General features: G+C 44.0%; 1 protein-coding gene across 1 annotated transcript; it reads left to right on the top strand.

Annotated features, from left to right (window-relative positions):
* Positions 1 to 1092: 1092 nt before the first annotated feature.
* On the top strand, positions 1093 to 10620 carry osgn1 (oxidative stress induced growth inhibitor 1). Its single transcript, XM_060070030.1, has 8 exons — positions 1093 to 1322; positions 2467 to 2529; positions 5020 to 5156; positions 5388 to 5579; positions 5917 to 6008; positions 7187 to 7383; positions 7477 to 7820; positions 8139 to 10620. Exons 2-8 carry the CDS (start codon positions 2472 to 2474, stop codon positions 8667 to 8669), a joined length of 1551 nt encoding a protein of 516 aa, XP_059926013.1. The 5' UTR covers positions 1093 to 1322; positions 2467 to 2471; the 3' UTR covers positions 8670 to 10620.
* The last annotated feature ends 392 nt before the right edge of the window (positions 10621 to 11012 follow it).

Consider the following 11012-nt stretch of genomic DNA (forward strand, 5'->3'; position numbering starts at 1 on the left):
CATATAAGAAACAATATCAGTAGTAGAAATATGAAGTTAAAGTCTGAATTCTGTTCTAATCTGGTTGCCGTGTTGCGTCAGACACATTGCTGCTCAGTGCTCACAGACCCACAAGATTGCTTGTCCTGCCTTGGCCCCCCGTAATCTCCTATTGGCTGCTCACTATTTTCCCTAGACCAATGGCGTTAGTTATGCCCCATTACATCAGCACAACTCGGAATGCAGTAATTTGCTCAATGGAAAAGTCCTCCATAATCATTCTACTGAAGTTTAAGGTCCTCGATAATGATTAGTTAGAAATTTAAAGTATTTGGTGTGACTGGTTAACATATGTTGTTATGTGTTGTCTAAACAGTTGCTCAGTCAGTAAAACTGTTATTATGCATCTCCATCTACTCCCTCTGTCCTCCCTGCAAGTTGTCATTGTCTTACCCCAACCCGAAAGGATCATGGTTCTATCTCCAAGGTCCAGAGTCTACCAGTAGGCATCCTGGAGCAAGATGCCCTACCCCTTTCCTGCTACCTAACGACATGTATCTGAATTAAATTGAAGTGGCTTGGGATGAAAGCTAATGTAAGAAGTAATGTAATTTGGGTGTCAGGGTCTTAGCTGGTCAGCTGACCGAGACAGGCTCCTGCATGACGTCTGGAATCATGTGACCCAGGGTCAGTGCTGGGGCTGCTCGTGAAGAGTTGGGTTATATATATATATTATAAACCATTGACACTGGACACAATAACAGAATCATACAAAAATCGTCTGGAAAATTCCGGGTGTTGGGGGGCGTGGCATAGCGTCAAACTGCAATTGTATCGATTATCAATATCGTTAACATTATATGGGTCATTAGCTCATGTATTTGTATTTTAATTGTAATATAATTAAATATGTTTATTTTTATATACAGCTCACCCAAACAAGCAATCACACACGATAAACTTTGCTCTACTTATTCTACAAATACGTGATAGGCTTTTTGTGGAATTATTACTTTTTATAAGCTGCGCGCTGCACTGCTAAACGCTTCTCTGCCCAGTGACGTCAGTTCCAAACGTCTCCCATTGGCCAGCAGGGTTGGCTTTATAAAACCTCCTGACAGACGCGTAGCGAAGAAAAAGCAGCGGTGGTGCTCCGCATGTCGACCGGGAAGAGGTTTCTGTACTACCGGCGTTATGCTTGACTGAAGCCCCCTTTGTTCAAGATAACAGGTCGACAGAAAATAAGGAGGTAATATCGCAGGACACAATCTTCCATCCATCCCTCTTGGAAAAGGATTCGACTCGGAAGTACTGATCCCGGCGGCTCTTGTCTCTACACAACTGTGAGTAGACTTCCACATGACCGGGTGTTGAAGTGGTCTTTTCTTATTGTGTGTCCGACCTGGGTGTCTTCCTGTGTGTAGCCGGTATGTAGCATTTAGTTCAGAAGGAGGTTCTGGTTTTCCGCGCGATTCTACGGACTAGCATTGTTCCAGGCCTCGCTACTCCCCGCTGGCCGGTTGCGATAAGCGAGGGTGGTGGGCAGGTGGGTTGGCGGGGGTGTCACAGACAGACGTTCATGGTCTTAGATTAGGGTGGGTCTGAGAGGCACATGGGTCGTTCTGGTGTAGGTGGTATTTATGCTACATGTGTTTGAAATAATGATGACATAATGTATGCGAATACTGCAGCGGATTTTCCGCTACATGCCATTGCGGCAGCACGTTGCAGTTATCCTCTCTGTGTACGGTCTACTTTAGTCTCTAGAGTCTGACCCGGGTTAAGGTAGACGGGGAAGGGGTTCCGTGGATCCGGGTCAGTGTGTCACCGAACTGACCCCGTGTCGTTGGAAGAATCTTCTAGACGAGATAAATAAACAAAGCGTCTTCCGTTGTTGATAGTCAGGCATAACAACCTTGGCGTCTCAAGGTCTAAAGCAGATACAGTTGCGTGTGCGAGTACTTATGCTTTGAAGTTGACTACTGCAATGTACTGTTATATCAGTCTGTAGTGGCGCATGCGTGTTGATACGTCTGTGTCCCCCCTTGGGATACATTACCAAACTTCCACGCCTGAAGAATTTGATCATCATCCTCATAGACTAATAATAATCATATTATGGCATATTATGTATACACTATATAACATATTTCAGCTATGATGTCATGATTTGCGATATGTTATCCTGCCCAAATAAATACTGGAGAACATGCACGTCACTATTACATATGAATGAATGTACCTATTTTTTTCTATTATTACTTGATAAAAGCCACTAACTGAGATGTCTCTTTCAAAATTTAATTTATGTTAACTCAAAAACAGCTTTATTGGTATGGTTACATTTTAAATCGTCAAAGCAGTTAAACAAAGGAAAAATAATAAGTGCTGTTAGAATGTAAAAACGTGAATCTAAAGTACAGTATACAATTATGGTGTATTGGTCTGGATGGGAGTGAGTTAACCAAACCAATCCTCTCCCTTCAGGCAACATGGCTCTGTGTGATAAAGACATTGTTCCTGGCGAGGTTCTCCCTGTGGTTGTTATTGGTAAGCATACAGACACATGCACCACACACAGTATCCAGGGTTTAATGTGGTATTAAAGAACAGTTGGCTTTGTGGTTTAGGAGCAGATGCTGATTTATATTACCCACCCAACCGCTATTAACATCAGTAAATGTGCTAAAATACTTCTTGATAAACGTACTAACAAGACAAAATACATCTTGATCATATTTGTATATAGCTGGTGTAAACACGTTTGTTTATAGTATTACAGTACTTGCTTGGTAGTCGAGCAGGGAGTATAATGGGATGGTCATTACCATGACGATCCCCTTCTGATCCTGCAACCACAGCATGACTCGGCACTTCCAGCTGACCCACATCTCACTTGCAATCACTCACCCATTCACTCTCTCATATGTAGTTCTTAGGTTTTATTTTACCTGCTCCTCATATTGTATTACCCACAGACAGACACATACAGACTAGGGGTGTAGCGGTACCTCGGTTTTGAAGTCACTGGACGGTACGGTTCATAGTTATGGGGAAAATAAAAAAAAACTGCTTGTTTGTCAACAACGGAGAATGGCCGTAGATCAGCATCAATGAAAACACCAATAAAATAGGTTATGGCATTTACATTTCTGAATTCCCAGACGGGTTGAAATAGAGTCGTGAGCTGGGTTTGCACAGCTCGTTTTTTTTTCCACAGCAACGGTGATAGTATCACCTGGATGGTGCCTTTTCAAATGCGTTTGCGTGTTAAAGTGCTGTACGTAGACACGGCGAGCCCTCTACGTAGCCGGAGAGCCTGTTGGAGACCCTCTCCGTAGCTTGTATTTCGTATCCGACATCCAGACGGAGAGCTGCTGAGGGGTCTCCGTGGTTACGGAGTCGGAGTAGTATACTTTGGTTCAACGGTCCGGGGAAAACAAGCCTTTACCGTCGCCATATTTACGCCACATTTATGCACCGCGGCCCCCCTCTGTAACCGCACCGAAGTGCCTTCACCGTGATGGTTCAGGACAAATACGAGTATCGGCACACACACACACACACACACACACACACACACACACACACACACACACACACACACACACACACACACACACACACACACACACACACACACACACACACACACACACACACACACACACACACACACACACAGAGAGAGAGATACACACACACACAGAGAGAGAGATACACACACACACACACACAGAGAGATACACAGACACACACAGACGGAGAGATACACAGACACACAGAGAGAGAGAGAGAGAGAGATACACAGAGATACACAGACACACACAGACGGAGAGAGAGAGAGAGATACACAGACACACAGACAGAGAGAGAGAGAGACACACAGACACACAGACAGAGAGAGAGAGAGATACACAGACACACACACAGAGAGAGATACACAGAGAGAGAGAGAGAGATACACAGACACACACACAGAGAGAGAGAGAGAGAGAGAGAGATACACAGATACACCTCAGAGTTAATCCTAGATAGTACTGGAATCACTACTAGAGTAAAAGTGCTACCGTACTTCTTATTAAACATACTTGCAAGTCAATTCAATTTTATTCGTATAGCCCTTTATCACCATTACAGTCTGAAAGGGATTAACAGGCCAAATATAATGATCAAATTTGACTGTAAACACATTCTATCTTGTATCAAGTGCAGGACTTTGGTACCACAGTAACTGTTAATCAAGCAGGGAGTATAATGGGCTGGTTATTAAATGACGATCCCTTTCTGATCCTGCTACCACAGCATGACTCGGCACTTCCAAAATTCTTGTTGAAACTTCCCGGTTGTTTTGTTGCAGCTCCATAGCAACTACATGACTTCCCTAGCAACCAGTAACCACAAGCAGTCTAGCAGGAACCAGTGTTTCCCCCAGAAAATTTCTTGGTCAAGGTCATGAGGGGTTCGTTGAGGGTTTCAGTTCGTAATAATATATACAACCACCTGATGCCGCCGTTTCAATTCCATTCAAAAAGCTTTATGGCATGACTGTTGTTTTGAACAGTATTACCGATGCATTATTTGACTTTATTTTTTGTACTTGATGGAAGTATGTTTTCTTTCTCTATGAGATTTTTGTAATTTGTTATTGCATAATAAATAAATATTGTTTGGGTTTATGCATCGGTAGTCAAGGCCCTATTGTTGATAAGGCGGACCACTTAACCATACAGTGCTGGGGGAAACAATGGGAACCAAGGCCTAAAAAAATAAATAAAAATTGGTTCCTGTTGGTTGTCTGTTGAGGTCATGGGTAGGTAGGGAATTTATTTTATTTTTTCCAGCGGCAGCGAATGATAGGTAGGTTGTTTTCATTTAAAAACGAGAAAATTCGCTCATCCTTGTATAGAATTAAGAGGTGCTGTACCAATACGTAATTTGGGTCGCACTTAAATTGACAGGGTCGGTCGGAAACCGGAACCAAACAAAACAACTTTTTTAGGCCCAATCATGACCCCTCTCTCTTTGATTGTTGCCTAGGTAACGGTCCGTCTGGGATCTGTCTGTCCTACCTGCTGTCCGGTTACGCCCCCTACCTGCAGAGAGACGCTTGGCACCCTAACCCACTGCTGAACAGCAAGCTTGGGGAGAACACAAACAAATCTCTACTGGAGCAGGTACACACACACACACACACACACACACACACACACACACACACACACACACACACACACACACACACACACACACACACACACACACACACACACACACACACACACACACACACACACACACACACACACACACACACACACACACACACACACACTACGTATGCCTACTGGATTGGGTATTGGCTCACAAGTTTCAGACATTTATGTTTGTATTGCCATTTCCCCCAGGACCTGGAGTATCTGTGTGAGGGGTTGGAGGGTCGGTCGACCAATCCCGTGGCTGTGCTCTTCGATTCACTGCTTCTCCCCGACAGCGACTTCGGGTTGGACCATGCGTCTCCATTGTCGTGGCGATACGAGCCAGAGCGTGCTACTCCCCACTTGGTGCTGGGGAGGGGTCCGCCAGGAGGGGCGTGGCATGTAAGTACTCGGGGGCGGGGCTTAGGTAACGCCTGAAACCCTTAGTTAAGGAGGGTCCTTTAGGGTCACTTGGTTAAGGGGGGTTACTTATGGAACTTTAGTTAAAGACCCTTAATAAGGTGCCAATCTCTGAGATTTTTCCTTTTAAATAATTATTTACCTCACTTTCTATCACACAGCCCAATGGGGATTAGCCTATGGCTATGGAATTCCCTTACATTTGCAGGTTTATGAATGTTATGAAATATAATAAAAGCAAGGCATATTCTACCTATTTTATGTGTGTTTTGTGTGTTTAATGTGACTGTATTTGTGTGTATTTAAATGTGTTCTACAGGCCATGGAAGGCTCCATGCTCACTCTTAGCCTGGCTAACTGGATGGAGCTACCTGGACTCAAACTGAAGGAGTGGCTGAGAGAGAAACGCAGGTCAGTTTCTCAGTATCTGCCAGTCTCTCCGCCTGGCCATCTGTCTGCCTGTGTTTCTTTCTTTTCTTTCTTTAAATTCATTTTAAAGTGCTTTACGGACCGTGGCTACTTGATTAACCTGTGCCAAAGCAGTGTTTTGGGTGATACACCCCAGGTGTGGGGGAAAAAAACACACCTTGAAGCAGAAGGGAAGCGAGCTCCCATCCATGGAAAAAAATAAGAGAAGCGAGGCCCCTTCTGCAAGACATAAAAAAGACGTGCAACAATGGTTAATCCGTACAATCTATTGCTTTGTATCCAATGTCAGCAGTTGTTTGCTGACCAGTCTAGATTCTAGAATAAACTTTGCGAGCATTTAATTCCTTTACTGGCCAAGAGTTGTCTCAAGCGGTGGAAAAGCAACACAAAGGTTAACTCTTGCTTTGCTTTTACTTCTACCATTTCTTTTCGCAATTGACAGAATAGTCCTCTTGGCAGTGCTACTCTCATCGCTCTTGTTGGACTGAGGGAAGAATGGACGCTGAAGTGACGTTGACCTCTTGTGATACAAAGTGGTATTACAAGACGTTATGAGCTGGTGCTATGTGGGCTAGCTACTAAATTAAATAAATATATCTGCAACACAATGCATTGAAATCTTAAATAAATATATCTGCAACACAATGCATAGTTATCTTAAACATTATACCTTTTAGTTATCTAAAGTATATAACACAGTTATTATAAACACCATGGCTAAGAAAATGGAGATGACTGTGAGGAGCTTAACATTTGATGTATAGTATGTCTATTGGGTCTAAATATTGTTAGAAGAGAGGCGGTTTATAGATATTGATATTATACGGTGTGTACACTAACAAATACTGGGAGACATCCCAGATGTGTGTATGTAGGATTCATTTTAAGTTTAAATGCATAGTACCATGACTACGTCAGTCTGTTGTATGGTAATATATTATATAAAGTTTGAATTATTTCAAGTATTAGGGGCAGTTGAGTTGTGACATTTTTGGAAAAGTATAAATAATAGCCCTAGGTATAATGGGAGTTGAAAATAGGACTAATAATACGGTTATGAAAAGTAAAAAAAATTACAAGACTATAACTAACTGAAGCAATCTAAAAACCTATTGTTATGGGTACTTGTATTGATCTTTAATTTATTCCGTCCTCCTCAGGAACTTGCGGAACGACCGGGCCACCCCGGCAGAGATTGCGTCCTACTACCAACACTACGTTACCCAGATGTCCCTGGGGCAGAGCTTCGCCTGTGGGACCACTGTTACCGCCTTGACCTGGCAGCCCGGACGGGAGGGGGAGGAGCCTTGCTGGAGAGTGACGGGACAGCAGCGGAGTGAGGGGGAGGAGCTGGAAGGTGTGTGTGACTGTGTGACTGTGCGACTGTGTGACTGCGTGACTGTGTATGTGTGTGAATTACATTGTTCTTTTACTTTCAACTCCCTCCTAGATGGCCACACCCTACGGCAGGACGTGCCGTTCTCCATCTCTGCCCAGAACGTCGTCTTGGCAACCGGGACCCACGACATCCCAGCCCGGCTGGAGGTGGAGGGCGAGACTCTGCCCTACGTCTGCCACTCCTTCTGGGAACTGGAGGCCGCCATCTCCCGGGGGGAGCTCAGCCAATCCAGTGACCCAATCCTGGTGGTGGGGGCGGGGCTTACTGCAGCTGACGCAGTATTGGCCGCCCACCACCTGAACACTCCTGTCTATCACGCCTTCAGACGCTCTGTCACTGATCCCGGGCTCATCTTCAACCAGCTGCCCAAACTACTCTACCCTGAATACCACAAGGTTAACATAATACATTTCCCAGAATACCACATAGTGGGCAACCTTCATTTCCCAGAATACCACTAGGTTAGCCAACTATATTACCCAGAATACTACAAGGTATGCAAACGACATAACCCTGAAACCTGGGCTTGTTGGGATACATTTCACTACTTCCCCTGATTTGCATGCCAAGTCAAGTCATAAGTCACGTGAAACCTTTTTTTATTTATTATTTTGGTTGATATTGGTTGGCACATGTTGCACAAAGTCCATTAATGACCTACAAAGCCTCTGGGTAAGGTTTCCATATTATTAACCAGATGTATTCTTCCTCAGGTTCACCAGATGATGAGCCAGCAGCAGCACAGCTCCAGCCCCCAGGCTCCGACCACGGCCCTTGGCCCTTCTGGCTCCGCCCCCTACACAGGGTACCTTAGCTTTCCTCGCCACCGCGTGGTCGCCTTCCGTCCTGACAGGAAGTGCGTGCTGGAGTCGGACTCCGGCCAGCGCAGCGTGCTGCAAGTCTCCATGGCGCTGGTGCTCATTGGCTCACACCCAAACCTCAGCTTCCTGCCCGAAGGCGGCCGATCACTGAGCCTCGACCCCGACCAGCCAATCAGCTGCCGGCGGAACCCGCTGGAGGTGGACCCCTTCACACACCAGGTGGTTGGGGCCGAGGGTCCGGGCCTATATGCCATGGGACCCCTGGTGGGGGAGAACTTTGTCCGCTTCCTGAAGGGCGGGGCTCTTGCCATCGCCAGCGACCTGTCCCGGAAACAGAGGGGGGAGGGGAGTGGGGCTGAATTGTCTGAGAGTTGTAGGGACGGACATGTTGAGGACAGACAGACCGAGACCTGTGTCTCCTAGCCACGCTCAGACCAAACTCGTGAATTCTCACCTCATTTCCCCAAGATTCCCTTCTCAGTGTGTTTAGAGCTGACCAGTTTCACCAGCAGATGCTTAGTGCTCTGAACTGGTCCCTATCCAACCTGTTTGGTACGGCTGAAAGAGAGAGGGAGAGTTGGCTCGAGAGACTGAGCCAGGGAGAGACCAAGACCCAGAAAGAGAGAGGGAAAACTAAACAGAATCATGTGGTACTTTGTACATATTTATTTTTTCCTATATTTTCTGAAATCAAGGCAAGGCATACTACGTGGTTTTCCATATGCTAGAGGGACTCAAGGGTTAGCTAACTTCTCTGTCAGCTAAGGTAAACAGATAATCTATTGCACTTTAACCTTGTAGACTCTGAACTAGCCGAGGACCGACACGAGAAGAAAAAATAAAACCGAGAGAGGGAGCGAAAAAGAAAAGAGGGGACCTGGAAGTCGGTATATTCTCCACCTTCTTCTGCCAGCTTTGGTTCAAATCCAAAAGTGCATTCATCCATGCATTCATCCATGCATTCATCCATGCATGCATCCATTCATCCATCCATTCGTCCAGCGCCTTGGTGTTGGAGAATGTGTTGTTGAAGAAAGCCATTTAATGACCTAAACCACCTCATGGTTTTACACGTGTCGCGTTTCAAAAGCATGTTTTTAGTATGATTTATATTTTTCTATTCATGTTTGAGGGGTTTGTCAGCTGTCTAAAGTGCATCCTGAGATTTTTATATATATATATTCAGAATTATAGGGAGTTATTTAAAAGAGAACCTGTATACGATTACCGGAATAATGTTATTTTGTTAAAAACCCTCAATTGAGCTAGCCCCCTATTTTTAATAATAATAATAATTAATTGCAACGATGATAATAGCGGACCTGTTCCTTTCTGTTGAAACAAAGATATTTGGTTCGGCTATGAGGTATGGTATGTTGCACAGACCAGTTGAAGATCCTGTAACCCAATACTATGGAGCCAGGATCTAGACCTCCATCTTGATTTCCCATCTCTAAGATGTTAGAATAACTCTGATCCAGGGCCATTGGTTGACTGGACAGGTCTTTATTTGGTGTATTATATCACCTTATATTCCGAGCCTACTGGGTTAAACATCATATAAAACATCTCACAAGTTGATCTCATGACCATGTATTGATCATCTGGACCTGATGTTTGAGGATCTTGAGTGAATTATGTGCTGAGATGATGTCATTCGTAGCCTTTCTTTTAATTCAGTTATCTGGAAACATTTGGTGCCTTATGGCCAGCATTGGTCGCCACTAAATGTAGTTTTCAGGTGCTTATCCCCCATAATGCATTCGATATGCAAGTGTGTAGAAAATGTAGTTTAGGTAAAGGTTTGGAAGTGTTTTAGACATGCCATTTGTTGTTTAGATTTTAAGTTTGGGTGTTGCAATAGAGAAGTTGAATTAGGCATTGGGATACAAATGACCGAAGTTTAGGTATAAGGTTAGAATGCTTGTTTTAGGTATTAAGTTAGAGATGCTTAGATTTGGTACTAGGTGATTTTAGCGTAGGCAACGGGTTAATACCTGGAGAAAGCAATGTATCATGAGACTCAAGATCAGTAGAGTGATCTGGTGATCCCATCCAGCCTTTTTAATAAATAATAATTATTAAAAATAATGACTCTAATATAGGCTACCCATTAAACTAAACCAGCCAGCAGGAGGCACAAGCGCCGGCTCGCCGAGCGGTCACGTGTCGTCGTGTTTGAGTCCCTACACAGATGCGATTCTAAACCGGCAATTTTTCCATTTGAAACACTACTTCAATGTTTCCCTGCTCTGTTGAAGTTCTCACATGCTTCTGTTGTAAAGTTGGTTATTTTAAGTAAATAACGTCAAATCGACGTCCTAAATGCAATACAAACTTTTGTACCATTCTATCTTTTATAAAGACTTTAAAATAAACTGATACCTTCTGTTCATGTGTGGTGATTCCTTTGAACATTTGAACGTAGCCTACGTTAATTAATTGCATTTCAATAAAACATTTTTACTAGTACTAGCTAATAAACTATGAAAGCTAAAATGCAGCTTTATTGGAACGGAACGGGATTATTAAACCTTTTGCTTTGCCAAGCCGTTTAAACTTTGAAAAAGGAAAAATAACTATCGAAGTCCTAAAGTACACGGTCAAGTCGTGCGGATAAAAATGCCATAGTAACCCGAGGCCGTCATTCCTCGTGACTGCCGCTAGAGGTCAGCCTCTTCTCTTCCCACCAGGGTCGGACGTTGAGTAGCCTACATAATGCGCTCTACTCTTCTTTATAAACGGATAATGTTCCATGATTATGTA

Source organism: Gadus macrocephalus, chromosome 13 (genome assembly GCF_031168955.1).
Source record: "Gadus macrocephalus chromosome 13, ASM3116895v1".
Taxonomy (NCBI): Eukaryota; Metazoa; Chordata; class Actinopteri; order Gadiformes; family Gadidae; genus Gadus; species Gadus macrocephalus.

Excerpts from the sequence above, each read along its gene's own strand:
- osgn1 (XM_060070030.1), top strand. The coding sequence starts at position 2,472 with ATGGCTCTGTGTGATAAAGACATTGTTCCTGGCGAGGTTCTCCCTGTG. Across the intron at positions 6,009-7,186 it reads TGGCTGAGAGAGAAACGCAG|GAACTTGCGGAACGACCGGG; the intron begins GTCAGTTTCTCA and ends CGTCCTCCTCAG. Across the intron at positions 7,384-7,476 it reads TGAGGGGGAGGAGCTGGAAG|ATGGCCACACCCTACGGCAG; the intron begins GTGTGTGTGACT and ends ACTCCCTCCTAG.